The 14,879-nt window shown below is 44.2% G+C and overlaps 1 protein-coding gene across 1 annotated transcript in view; it reads right to left on the bottom strand.

The window, feature by feature from the left end:
- The window catches only part of RAB31 (RAB31, member RAS oncogene family), a 110,238-nt gene that overhangs the window by 46,500 nt on the left and 48,859 nt on the right, over positions 1-14,879 (bottom strand). Inside the window, exon 4 of the mRNA XM_082418743.1 lies at positions 32-103. Within this exon, the coding sequence (XP_082274869.1) occupies positions 32-103 (72 nt within the window). The remainder of the gene's footprint in view (positions 1-31; positions 104-14,879) is intronic.

The following is a 14,879-nucleotide window of genomic DNA, read 5'->3' as shown; positions in this document are numbered from 1 at the left end:
GGCACCTAAATTCTAAAGGGCACCTTCTTACCTGTTTGGTAATATCATACACTATGACAGCAGCTGCGGATCCACGATAGTACATGGGAGCCAGTGAATGAAACTGTTTAGGAACAAGGGATAGTTTTAGGCCAAAGTGAACATACTTTATGCAATCCCAAATTAAACATAAAATTATCACCCTACAACATCCCTATAGGATCCCTGGAATTTCCCCAGAATTCAGATCAGATGATAAATTTTCCTCCTCAACGGCACATTCCCTTGTAGTTTATAAACCATGAGATTCATTCTTGTGGAAAGCCAAAAATAAACATTATTTTCAAGGTTGCTATCCTATGAATTTTCTTTTCTCTACTGCTCATCACTTATCTAATATGGTGGACCCAGGGCAATGTCATTAGGATGATACAGCGATAAGAAGATGTTTGCCAAGGGAAGGAAAAGATGAGACTGGCACAAATCACACCACCCAGGCCTGGCTGCTAAGGAGGAACACGGCAGCAAGGGCATCTCGGCCCCCGCCCTCGGGTCTGGAAGGCTGCCGTCCCACAAATTCACAACAAATGGTGACAGAGATGAGCTTCGTTCCAAATGTGAACACAGCAAGTGTTGCTGGTCATGAGAATCATTCATCCCCAAGCAGGACAGATACTTATCTTGGGGCTACATACAGATTTTATGTATATTTTGAAGAATATATCTTTAAATATATTTGAATATATCTGAAGAATATATCACGGAGGTGTTTTGAAAGACAATAAGAAAAAGATAGCTCAGCTCAATAGAAAAATGAACAAAGGATATATATAGATAGATAAATCACAGGAAGAGTAATGAATTGCCAATAAATATTTTAAAATATGTTCAATGATAATAAAAGAAATGAAAAAAAGCAATGATAGGGTATTTATTAATTTATTAAGTTATTAAAAAGATTGATCATATCCAGGGTTGGTGTGGGTTTGGGGCAGGAGGCGCTCATACACTTCACAGGAATGTATTTTAAGACCTGTTTATGGAAAGATGTTCAACACCACTAACCATCAGGGAACTGCAAATCAAAACCACATGAGATATCACCTCGCATCTGTTAGAACAGGTATTATTAAAAAGACAAGAAATAACAAGTGTTGGCGGGGATATGGAGGAAAGGGTACCCTCATATGTTGTTGTCCGGAATGTAAATTGGTGTAGCCACTATGGAAAACAGTATGGAGGTTGTTCAAAAGATTAAAACTAGAACTACTAAATGGTCCAGCAATTCCTTTCTGGATATTTATCTGAAGAAAACAAAAACACTAACTTGAAAAGATATATTCACCCTCATGTACACAACAGCATTATTTACAGAAGCCAAGACGTGGAAAAACGACCAGTGTCCATCAACTGATAAATGGATCAATAAGATATGATACACACACACACACACACACACACACTCACAAACACACACACACACACCCCCACACACACAGGAATATTATTCAGCCATAAAAAAGAATGAAATCTTGCCATTTGCAATACCACAGACAGAACTTGAGGGCATCATGCTAAGAGAAGTAAGTCAGTCTGAGAAAAATAAATACCATATGATCTCACTTACCTGTGGATCTAAAAACAAAAACTGAATTCACAGATACAGAGAGCAGACTGGAGGTTTCCAGAGGCCACGGGTAGGGGTGGGCAAAATAGGTGAAGGTGGTCAAAAGGTACCAACTTCCGGGCTTCCCCGCCAATGCAGGGGGACACGGGTTGGAGCCCTGGTCTGGGAAGATCCCACATGCCACAGAGCAACTAGGCCCGTGCGCCACAACTACTGAGCCTGTGCTCTAGAGCCCGCGAGCCACAACTACCGAGCCCGTGTGCCACAACTACTGAAGCCCGTGAGCCTTGAGCCCATGCTCCACAACAAGAGAAGCCACTGCAATGAGAAGCCTGCGCACCGCAACGAAGATTAGCCGCTGCTCGCCACAACTAGAGAAAGCCCCGCGCAGCAACGAAGACCCAACGCAGCCAAAAATAAATAAATAAAATAAATAAATTTATATTAAAAAAAAAGGTACCAACTTCCAAGTATAAAATAAATAAGTCAGGGGAGGGAATCAATAGCATAGTGACTATAGTTGATAATACTGTACTGTATATTTGAAAGTTCCTAAGAGAATAGATCTTAAAAGTTCTCATCACGGGCTTCCCTGGTGGCGCAGTGGTTAAGAATCCGCCTGCCAATGGAGGGCACACGGGTTCGTGCCCCGGTCCGGGAAGATCCCACATGCCGCGGAGCAGCTAGGCCCGTGCACCACAACTGCTGAGCCTGCGCGTCTGGAGCCTGTGCTCCGCAGCGGGAGAGGCCGCGACGGTGAGAGGCCCGCGCACCGCGATGAAGAGTGGCCCCTGCTCGCCGCAACTGGAGAAAGCCCTCGCACAGAAACGAAGACCCAACACAAACAAAAATAAATAAATAAATAAATAAATAAAAGAATCCTCCCCTCTGGCCAGTTTAAAAAAAAAAAAAAAAAGTTCTCATCACAAGAAAAAAAAATTGTAACTGTGCAGTGACGAATGTTACCTAGGATGTGAACTAGACTGATTGTGGTGATCATTTCACAATACATACAAACACCGAATCACTATGTTGTAAACCTGAAACTAACATAATGTGGTATGACAATTATACATCAATTTTTTAAAAAAGTCAAGTACATAGAAGCAAAGAACAGAGTGGTGGTTAGCAGGAGATGGGGGCGCTGGGTAGGGGTGGGTGGGAAGACACTGATCAAAGGGGACGAGGTTGCAGCTATGTGGGTAAGTCTAGAGATGGAATATACAGCATGATGACTGTGGCTGATAATACTTGAACCCGGAAATTTGCCAAGAGAATAGATTTCACATGTTCTCACCACTTAAAAAGGGTAACTATGTGAAGAGAAAATATGCTAATTAGCTTGACTGCAGTAATCATTTCACTACGTATACATACATCAAATCATCGTGTTGCCCACTTTAAGCATATACAATTTTTATCTAAAAAAAAAAAAAGAGATCTTCTTTCAAAGCTACTGTTGGTAACATATAACAAAAAGTTGAAACGTGTGTATCATTTGACCCCAAAGTTCCACTTTTGTGATCGTCACACAAAGATCCTCATCCTTATGTGGTAAATGGGAGAAAAATATTCAAAACAACCCAAAGGTTCATCATAGAGAATTCATTAACAGTGTATGTATATCATGGAAATGCCACAACCATTAAAATGATGGTGAGGATTTTTATTTCTAGGAAAAGATATCCTTGACATACCGTTAAATGAAAACAACAGTCTCAGAGCAGCAGACGCAGCATAATATAATTTTGGGTAAAATGTGTCTGGGTGTGTCCGTGTGTATAGGCATAACATAATGTTTCTCAAAATGTTAACAGTGGGATTTCTCATCACATGTACCTTTTCCTCATAAGAGTCTGTACTGTATAAATTTTTATGATGATTTTTAAATGATTTTAAAATTTTATAAAAGCAGCCATATTTCAGTTATAAAAAATAATGAAATAATGCCATTTTCAGCAACATGGATGGATCTAGAGATTATCACACTGAGTGAATGTAAATAAGACAAAGACAAATATCATATGATATCACTTATATGTGTAATCTAAAAGAATGATACAAATGAACTTATTTACAAAACAGAAATAGACTCACAGACATAGAAAACAAACTTGTGGTTACCAAAGGGGAAAGGTGGGGGGAAGGGATAAATTAGGAGTTTGGGATTAACATATATACACTATTATATACAGAACAGACAATCAACAAGGACCTACTGTACAGCACAGGGAACTCTACTCCATATTCTGTAATAAACTATGTGGGAAAAGGATCTGAAAAAGAATGGATATATGTATATGTACAACTGAATCACTTTGCTGTACACCTGAAACGAACACAACATTGTAAATCAACTACACTCCAATATAAAATAAAAATAAAATATAAAAAAAGAAAAAGAAATAAAAATAAAAAGCAGCCATATTTACTGGGGAGTCGGGGGGAGGGGGGGAGCAGGGAGAGAAAGTTCGGATCCTGATGTTCTTCTGGCAAACAACAAAACCATCGTTCATTTTTACTTCCCGTGCAATACTTTTCACTGAATCAACCAACACTGGCCAAGTTGAAACGATCCTATTTGGAAATTGGAAGCACATCCATAGCCGAGGATTCCTTTTACTGCAGGATGCTAGTGTGGCCTCACCAGAGTGTGCAAAGAAGCAGGCCACCCACCCCAGCCCCACCGCCCTCGTGCAAGTCTCCATCCACCTTGATGAGAAACTCCCCTGCTCCTGCGTGGCTTTCGGAAAAGGGAACGGGTTGGATGGAGCTCAGGATGGACCCAGGAGTTCCCAGCTGGAGGACCCCGGCCGCTGACCAGGAGTCACTGAGGACAGAGCCTTTCCATAGGCACTGGCTGCACAGCTCTGTGTTTGTTGTCCTTGTCAGGCATCAAAAATCTATTTTTAGTCCATCCTTTGGCAACCCACTCCAGATGCAGAAACCAAAATCAGAATTCCTGCCATAAAGGAGAAAAAAGCCATGTATTTTTTAAAACATTCCTGCTTTGCTAATGGAAAGGAATACATATAAAGTGTCCTTTTAGCCCAATTATATAAAATGTCTATTTTTCCAAAATAGCCTCCGTCTAAGAATGGTCCACTTAAACACTCGAAGCAGGAGAGTCAGTACAAAATGTATACACAAAGAGGAGCAAATCGTGGCTTTTCTAAGACAGAATTCGTTTTCAGCTGTAACACCGTGAAGTGAATCTGAAATGGTCACTGCTGTGCAGGTCTCATGAATTATTTACTAGAGCTTTGTATATAATGCATTACTTGCTCTTTCCTTCCTCCAAATGGAATCATTTTGAAATAAATCTGTTGATGAAGCCACTTAAACTTTATTACCGGGGACCTGGGGGTTTTAATGAGTTAAAGTTCGTGTCTCAGTTCCAAAACCCAGTAATGCGTTGGCCAAAGGATAATGTTTGTGGAGGACAAAAAGATAAATCACGTCTGGCCTACAATGTGTATACTTTTCCCCTACAAATATAAAACAAAAGCCACAATCGGCCTCAACACTCAACGTGACATCATTCCATTTCCGTGGGGTCGGAATTAAGACTGATGAAACACTCTCATGAAAGATTCTTCTAGAAACAAAGTTCTCAATCACAGGAGGTTGATAAAACTTTTTAAAAACTCTCACCTTGAAAGGTTATTTGAAAATCAGCACAATAAACGCCAGTTCAAAATCCCTTGTGAACAATCTGTCCCCCAAAAGAAGAGGCTGTTTATGCCCGTGTGTGTGACTGTTTGTGCTGTAACTGCTGGATGTCTACAGAGTGAGGGCAAGGGAATGGCCTTCTCTGAGCTTCTAAGACCCTCAGCTTTCACAGGTGCAAAAGTGCTGCTCCCACTTCCAGCAACGGGCAGAATGATAAGTGGGCATGACCCTTCTGGAAAGCATCTGGACAATGTATTTAGAAAGTCTTACCTAAATGTCCATCGACAGAGGAGTGGATAAAGAAGATGTGGTACATATATACAATGGAATATTACTCAGCCATAAAGAAGAATAAAATAATGCCATTTGTAGCAACATGGATGGACCTAGAGATCATCATACTAAGAGAACAAAGTCAGACAAAGACAAATATCATATGATATCACTCATATATGGAATCTAATTTTAAAAAATGATACAAATGAACTTATTTACAAAACAGAAACAGACGTACAGACAGAGAAAACAAATTTATGGTTACCAAAGGGGAAATGTCAGGGGGGAAGGATAAATCAGGAGCTTGGGATGAACACATGCACACTACCATGTATAAGACAGATAAACAACAAGGACCTACTGTATAGCACAGGCAACTCTACCCAATATTCTGTGATAACCTATATGAGAAAAGAATCTACAAAAGAATGAATATATGTATATGTACAGCTGAATCACTTTGTTGTACACCTGAAACTAACACAACATTGTAAATCAACTGTACTCCAATAAAATTAAAAATTTTTTAAAAGTCTTGAAACATTCCTATGCTTTGACTCAACAATTCCACTTCTGAAGGGGATGATCAGAGGTGGCCTCAAAGAAACCAGAATTCATTCTAGAATCATCAGTAATGCTGAAAAATTGTAATCAACCTCAATGTCTAACCATCGGGGACTGGAAACATAACTTTGGCTTAGCCGTATGATGGAATACCGGGCAGCAATTAAACTCAAGTTTCTGAAAAATATGAAATGGCACGTGAGGCAAGATGGCTTAGTATTTCCCAAAGAAGGGTTTTCTGCAGAACCCTGTGCCCTTGAAGTACTTTTTGGAAAAAAGCTTCTTGGTCATGTAAGTTTGAGAAACTCTACATATTACAACGTTCCCCTGGAGGTTTACGGAGTTTTACTAGTACATGAAAGGCTCTGAAAATTTCTGTAGTAAAGGAACCTATTTATTTTCCTTTTAACTCAGAATTTTTAATTTACTTTTTACCATTTTTCAAGTAATATTTATTAACATCTAGGGACCTAGTGAGTGTCCTGAGAACCCACCTTAGGGGCACAGGATGAAGACCCAAGACAGGGTGTTGACCCGCGTTTGGCTCTGTACTGGTGTGGGGGTGGCGGTGGCGGGGCTCAGGTTTTCCCAGCTCTGTGAGGACACTCACGGTTCAAGGTGAGACAGGCTCTGCATGGAACCTCCTTCCCCTGCCCTGCTCTTGCCTTACCTGCAAAACAAAGCTCCCTTCTTCCCATCCCACAGCATCCTTTGTGTGCCTATACACACACACACACACACACACACACTCAGCACACAGGCAGGAAGTGTTATTCCAGGAAACCTAATCCTTTAGACCACCCAGTCTGCTTCAGGCAAAATCCCTTACACGCAGGTTGGTGGTGTCATAAATTCCATAGCAGCAAAATTCTGCACATCAAGGGTGAGCAGTGGTGGAAAATACATGAAATTTCCAAACAAGGACAGGCCCCAGCTGGGCTCTCTCTCCCCAGATGAGTCACCCAAGCCAGGGGGCTCTGGCATCGGGTCCTGGAACTTCAGGGATTGGTCGTTTTAGGATTTTCAGAGAACGCTCTGTCCCTGGTGAGATGCTTCCACGCAGCCTGGGAGCCGGTGCTGGTCTGTCTAGGAGGGCCAGCGCTCGAGCAGAAATTCTCACCCTCCCCCAGAACACCAGGGCCGCGCACACTCAAGGGCAGAAGCCAAAACACATCCCGAGGTCTCTCAGGATTCAAACAAAGAGGGAAGTGGTAGAGGAAAATTCCTGACATTCCGACATTCTCAGCTGGCAAAAGTTGAATGGAAAAACCACTACTGAATGTACTTTCTGTGTCATTCAGAAGAGCGTTTCTAAGTTTTACACAGACCCTCTCTCTCCACAGAAAAGCAGAGGCCTATTTAATATGCCTACTCAGATGTCCTAAAATCCAATAATACGTAAAGTTTAATAGAAAAGCCTATTAAAATGGGTATTTCTGAATAATGCCATTATAGGCAAACCATCACTTGTTTTCATATTTCCTAATTATTTAAAAAATATTTTTAACAGGATACACTACTTTTGCAATGAGAGGGGATTTTTTTCCCCCTCTGCTTTCTTTTTTCTTTTAATGTGCCAGTTAATGTCAAAGGGCTTCCTCTGCATTCGGAGATCAAAGGGTTAAAGCAAAAGTCCCAGGAGGAAGCTAGGGTTTAGGGTCACCTGACAAGGTGCGTGCAAACCTTCTGTAGCAGAAAATGGTATGACCAAATCCAAATGTCTTTCCACAAAAATGGTGTCGGCGTGGGAGTAAGGGGAAGAGGATTAGTGTGTTTTAACAGACAAGGTCATGAGCTGGCCTATTCTGATCCCTAGAATAATGTGTAAGACAGAAGTCAAAGTTTGGAAGTGCTGTAGCAATTCACGTTTCTCCCACCCATGAAAAACCCAACCACGGGGACCCTCAGCTCTCAGTCCAGTTGGCTGGCGCGGGGTGGGGGGGGGAGGGAGGGGTCCTATTAGTGCAGATACCCCACTTGCCCCTAAATCACTTGCCCCTAAATCATCGAAGGAAAAGCGGTGCCCCACTTGCCCCTAAATCATCGAAGGAAAAGCGGTGATGGTGACAGCTCAGGTTTCCCCAGGGGAATATTGTACACCTCCCTCTCTCTCCTCCAGGCTCTGCGTCCTCGGCCCTCTGAGCTTCAATGTCCCATCGTGGAGGCGAGTCCCCCGCGGAGTGGGACCACAGAGCATCACCCGGGATGGTACCCGAGCTGGCGACCCCGCACTCCCAGGCGCCAGCCACCCCGGTGCCAGCAAAGCTGGCCCTCGATGCAGCCACGAGGAAACCTCCCCCCCGCCCCGTGCATCGCCTTCCTGAGCCCAAGTCATCCTCCTGTGATCCACTGTCCCAAAGCTTCCATCAGTGCACTTAGATGTTGCCGTGGCCTCCACGCTGGCGGCACAGCGGGGGCTGGGGGATGCTGTCTTTTACTGCTGGGTTGTGATACTTGTTTATATACACTGTCAAATCTATTTTTAACTTTTTATCGTGGAAATTGTCAAACACACACACAAGAAGAGAGCAGAGTATAACGCACGTCGGTGCTCTTATCCCCCAGACTCAGCACCCCTGACCTGCGGCCCCTAATATCCGCCTCCCCTCACCACCCAGCCCACCCCCACCACTGGAGTCCAATGCAGCAAACACTTGACATCATATCATGTTAACTGTAAAGCAGAAGGATTTTTCTTCAAATATATGTCAAATTGTGTCACTTTCCTGTTCAACATCTGTCTAACTTAGCATAAAATCCACCCCCTGGACTGTGGTGTCTAAGGCCCTCGTCGCTGGGGCACCAGGCCTGAACCTGCAGCCACAAGGAGTCACAGGTTTTTCCCCCAGCCGGGACCCTCCTCCACCCATACCCACATGGCTCGCCCCCTCCTTCATTCACACATTTCTCAGCTGCCACCTCCTCCTCCGAGAACCTTCGGTGACCCCCTATCTGGGCAGCAGCAGGAACTCAACAAACATTCAGAGGCTGAACCCACGGGATGAGCCAATAACCCTGTGCAGGCAGGCTAGACAGGGGGATGGGGTGGGGCGGGTGGGTGTTCCCATTTTACAGATGAGAAAACTGAGGCTCTGGAATGATTACGTAAATTGCCCACAGACACACAGCTCTTAAAAGACCTTGAACACAGGTCTTCTGACCCCGAATTCCACGTTTTTTCCACTAGTCAGCTGATTCTCTGAAATGAAGCATTGCTTACACAGATGAAGATACGGGCTGGCACTAACTTTACTCATTCATTCATCAGCTATCACCTGGACACCTGACACGCGACAGGGACCATTCTAAGCCATGGAGACTCAGGGTTGGTAGGTGGGATAACAGCCCCCAAAGGTTTCCACCTAATCCCTGGACCTGTGGTGATGATACGGTGCACAGCGACGGGCATTGGGTTCCTGGCCAGCTGACCCCGGGATGGACAATCACCCTGGGTTATCAGGTGGGCCCAGTGCCTCTCACATGGAAGAGGGAGGCAGGAGAGTCCGAGAAACCTGAAGATGCTCTGCTGCCCTCTCACATGGAAGAGGGAGGCAGGAGAGTCCGAGAAACCTGAAGATGCTCTGCTGTCCTCTCACATGGAAGAGGGAGGCAGGAGAGTCCGAGAAACCTGAAGATGCTCTGCTGTCCTCTCACATGGAAGAGGGAGGCAGGAGAGTCCGAGAAACCTGAAGATGCTCTGCTGTCCTCTCACATGGAAGAGGGAGGCAGGAGAGTCCGAGAAACCTGAAGATGCTCTGCTGTCCTCTCACATGGAAGAGGGAGGCAGGAGAGTCCGAGAAACCTGAAGATGCTCTGCTGTCCTCTCACATGGAAGAGGGAGGCAGGAGAGTCCGAGAAACCTGAAGATGCTCTGCTGTCCTCTCACATGGAAGAGGGAGGCAGGAGAGTCCGAGAAACCTGAAGATGCTCTGCTGTCCTCTCACATGGAAGAGGGAGGCAGGAGAGTCCGAGAAACCTGAAGATGCTCTGCTGTCCTCTCACATGGAAGAGGGAGGCAGGAGAGTCCGAGAAACCTGAAGATGCTCTGCTGCTGGCTTCGAAGATGGACGAAGAAGCCACAAACCAAAGACTGTGGGCGGACTCTGTAAAAGGCCAGGAAACGGATTCTTCCCAGAGCCTCTGCGAAGGAACCTGCCCAGACCTGTGAGAGCGTGAGCCCGGGTTGTTTGAAGCCACAGGAAACAGAGAAGGTGAAGAAGACAGACAAATTCCTGTCCTCCAAAGCGCACATTTTCCTTGGAGTGGAGGGTGGAGGCGCCGCCTTCAGAGGGGCTGCTCTGGAGATAAAGGCACACACGGTGAGGTCCCTCTCAGAGGACACTCCTCTGTCCCCGTGTAGACACGACCTGCTCTCTGCCCCAGGCTGCTTGAGAGTCACAGAGGGAAACTGGCCTCAACCCAAGCGGCACAGACCATGCCTCACAATTAGAAGCCACTTAGGGTGTCACGTCTCAGACCAGATACACACGGTAAAAGCCCGACTATCGAAGCATCTTCATCTAGAGGAGCCACGTCCCTCCACAGGACGGGGAGATGCCCTCTGGGGAACAAAGGAAGGTAGTGGGGTCTGTCGTGATGGGGAGGATGCAGAGGGCAAGGGGCTGGGTCCCTTTCAGACCAGCTCAGGGCTGAGATTCCCACCCGCCCCGCTCCTGGATCCCCACTCCCCATCCCCTCCCCCACTTCCAGTGTCCCATCCCACTGGCCGAGGGCAGAAACGTTTACAGTGTTTCCCGAAGGATTTATTATTTTAGTACATGGACGTGTCCTTCCTCTTGCTCTCCTGTCAGCAGCATCTCTGACACACAGGAGGGCAATTCTGCACCTAAAGTCCTATTTTCCTAAATGACACCAACACCCACACACTGAACAACCCTGGGGACCAGGTCTATGAGCAACTAGCTCTGTCCCTTCTCGCACACCACTGTCACGCTTTTTTCCTGTAGTTTCTGCCGCCAGATAACTGCCCCTTTTGGGCTGTACCACTTATAACTGAAGGAGACTCCTGGGGCTTCTTCTAAGAGGAGCCGCTAAAAAAGAACGAAATAATGTCATGTGCAGCAATGTGGATGGACCTAGAGACTGTCATACAGAGTGAAGTAAGTCAGACAAAGACAGGTATCACATGATAGTCCTTGTATGTGGAAACTAAAAAAAATGGTACAAACGATCTTATTTACAAAACATAAATAGAGTCACAGATGTAGAAAACAAACTTATGGTTACCAGTGAGGGAAAGGGGAGGGGAGGGACAAATTGGAAGATTGGGACTGACATATAAACACTACCATATATACAATAGATAACTAATGAGAACCTGCTGTATAGCACAAGGAACTCTACTCAATGCTTTGTAATGGCCTATATGGGGAAAGAATCTAAAAAGAGTGGATATATGTATATGTATAACTCATTCACTTTGCTGTACAATAGAAACTAACACAACATTTTAAATCAACTCTACCCCAATAAAAATTTTAAAAAATAAAAATAAAAATAAATAAGAGGAGCCGCTGTGACCCGGCCCCGTCGACAGCTGTTGATCTCATTTTAATAGCACACAGCATATCTGCAGGTTTCTAAGCTGTCTTCTTCCCATAAAACCTTCATCCAGTGTTCCTTTCTGGGAGCGTTCTTGGTGGGCGATGGAGCGAGGGGGTAGTTCCCTTATTTGGACCTCGAGTCACACTGTGACAGCACTGTTCTCTGGGGGAGGGGGGGTGCATGTACTCTACCTCCTCCCATCGAAGGGAGACCCCCATGGAAGTTTGTGAGGAGGCACCCCAGGGTGGAGCCCACCCCCCAGCAGTGCTCCAAGTGTGTGCTCTGCGCTGGGAGCTGGGCCTCTCTTTCCAGGGGCTGCAATGCAAGCGGGGGAGAAAAAAAGAGCAGCTCATTTGGAGCCTGTAAGAGGCCTCTTTCCTCAAGGATTCCTGAAGGTCAAAATTTCCTCTGACTTTAGCTGCAACCTATGAATAGGGAACCACTTTCCTGACCATGGACTCCAGGGCCCTGAGAAAGAAGGAAAGAGAGCAGACAGGTTTCTTTTGATGTTTGTAAAAGAGCCTGAACTTGACCTCAGATACTTGCTGTCTTCAGTTCTCTTTTCCTTCTCAAGGACCCATTCAGACCCAGCAGCGAGGCCACGGCATTCTCAGCTGCATCCCAGTACCCGACCTCCAATCACCTAAGTTTCCAAATGATGGGAGACGACTGGTAGGTGCTGGCAGAATTCAGCCGAAGTAGGGGAACAAGCAGCACCGCTAACCAGCCCGGGCACCCAAGTTTTCACAACTGCATCCATGAAGCCGTCAGCTCCTGGCGCCTCAGTGACTTTTCCTTCTTCAGGCACCCTGGGCTCTAGGAAAACTCCCGACAGAAGGAACAAGTAAAGATTAAACAAACCCGGGTGGTGCCAATATAGCTCTTTAGTATATATTTTCTGGAATCTTTTAAATCTCTCACAACTGGGGGGAAAAAAAAGTCTGTGCACTCACTAGGAAAGTGACCATAAGCCTTTTGAATCAATGGGTTTCAGAATATTATCACATCATCATTAGCAGTATGTATTAAGTCATAAAGTCTGGTCTTGGGTTAGATAATATTGCTGAAATAAAACTAAATCAGCTGGAAATAATACGACTTTGACGACTGATTCCTTCTTTTAAAAAATATATTTAGTCAAATACCATAAATTTCAAGTCTAATAATGGTTTGGTACATTGTAAGTGATAACTTCACAAATATAACCTTGTTTATGGTACTATATGAATTTACTACAGGGACCACATTTAAACATTTAAAAGATTTAATACTTTATTCAACATTTTTTCTTTAGGTACTACTCTGAAGTCAAGACTGCACTTCCAAATCACGAGTAATCTCCAAAAAGATGAAAGACAGTGTGAAACTCACTTATCACTTATAATTTAAAGGTTTAAGGAGTAGGTAACCTCAAATTCACTATGGATTCAATACAATCCTTATCAAATTCTTAACTGGAGCTTTTTTTGATAAACATTTACAAGCGGATCCTAAAATTCATGTGGAAATGCAAGGGACCCAGAAGAGCCAAAAGAACCTTGAAAAAGAAAAACAAAGTTGGAGGACTCATACTTCCCAATTTCAAAGCTTACTACAAAGCTACAGGAAAATTTTAGATCAAAGGAATAGGACCGAGAGTTAGGAATTAAACCCTCACACGTGTGGCCAATTGATCTTCAACAAAGGTGCCAAGACAACTAATTGGGCAAAGAATAGTCTTTTCAATTGTGTGTATGATACTGACATACAAAGAATGCAGCTGAATTCCTTTCTTACCCAGATACACAAAAAGTAACAACAAATGATCAGAGAGCTAAATGTAAGAACTAAAACTATAAAACTCTCAGACGAACATACAGGAGTAAATCCAGTGACCCTGAGTTAGGCAAAGACAAGTGTTGGCGAAAATGTGGAGAAATTGGAACCTCATGCATTGCTGGTAGGAATATAAAATGGTGCAACCACTTTGGAAAACAGCTTGGCAGGTCCTCAGAATGTTAAACTTACGAGTCACGACCAATTTCACCCCTAGATACATACCCAAGAGATTTTTTAAAATGCATCTGCACAAAAACTTGTACAAGAATGTTCACAGCATCATTACTCATAAAAGCCAAAAAGTGTAAACAACCCAAACGTCCATCGACTGATGGATGGATAAACAAAACGTAGTAATCCATACGATGGAACATAAATCAGCTGTAAGGAGGAAGTACTGACCCAGCTACAACACAGATGAACCTTGATGACATTATGCTCAGTGAAAGAAGACAGTCAGAAAACCCACAGACTGCATGAGTCCATTTATATGAAATGTCCAGATTAGGAAAATCTAGAGACTGAAATTAGCCGAGGGCTGGGGGATTTGAGGGGAGGCTATATTTTAGTCTGTATGTGTGTTCTTCAGTTTCATCCTTAAAAAGCATAAAACAATGAGCTTGATTTCAGAAGCCAATCTAGCCAACTTCAGATGTTTGCAGAGGACTGGAGAGTTTTTATGCTAATAACAGAACCATCAACTCGCCTTTGTGGAGTTTGTGACTGTGGTTCATTTGAAACCAAAATTACACAAATGCAACCGTTACGACTTAGGCAGTCCACTAGGAAAGACAGACAGCTATAACACTGACTCTAACCAAATGAAACAAAAGAATAAGATGAGGGCTTCCCTGGTGGTGCAGTGGTTAAGAATCCGCCTGCCAATGCAGGGGACATGGGTTCGAGCTCTGGTCCGGGAAGATCCCACGTGCCGCGTTGGGACTAAGCCCGTGCGCCACAACTACTGAGCCTGTGCTCTAGAGCTCGCGAGCCACAACTACTGAAGCCCGCGTGCCACAACTACTGAAGGCTGCGCGCCCTAGAGCCCGTGCTCCGCAACAGGAGAAGCCACCGCAATGAGAAGTCCGTGCACCACAAAGAAGAGCAGACCCCGCTCGCCGCAACTAGAGAAAGCCTGTGTGCAGCAATGAAGACCCAATGCAGCCAAAAATAAATAAATTAAATAAATTAATTAATTTAAAAAAAAAAGAATAAGATGATGCTAATATTTTTCCAGGTTAGATTCTTAAAATAATACTGCTCTGATGGATCAGACCAAAAGAAGGAAGCCTGACATTTTTCCAAGATACTGACATTTTCAATGGCGTTACTCTATAGATTGTGATTGTGTTTTAAAGCAGGCACAGAAGGATCTGGA

This window comes from Balaenoptera physalus (genome assembly GCF_965194825.1).
Source record: "Balaenoptera physalus genome assembly, chromosome: 12".
Taxonomy (NCBI): Eukaryota; Metazoa; Chordata; class Mammalia; order Artiodactyla; family Balaenopteridae; genus Balaenoptera; species Balaenoptera physalus.
The sequence above is the reverse complement of the archived record's forward strand: the minus strand, read 5'-3'. Positions and strand labels throughout refer to the sequence as shown.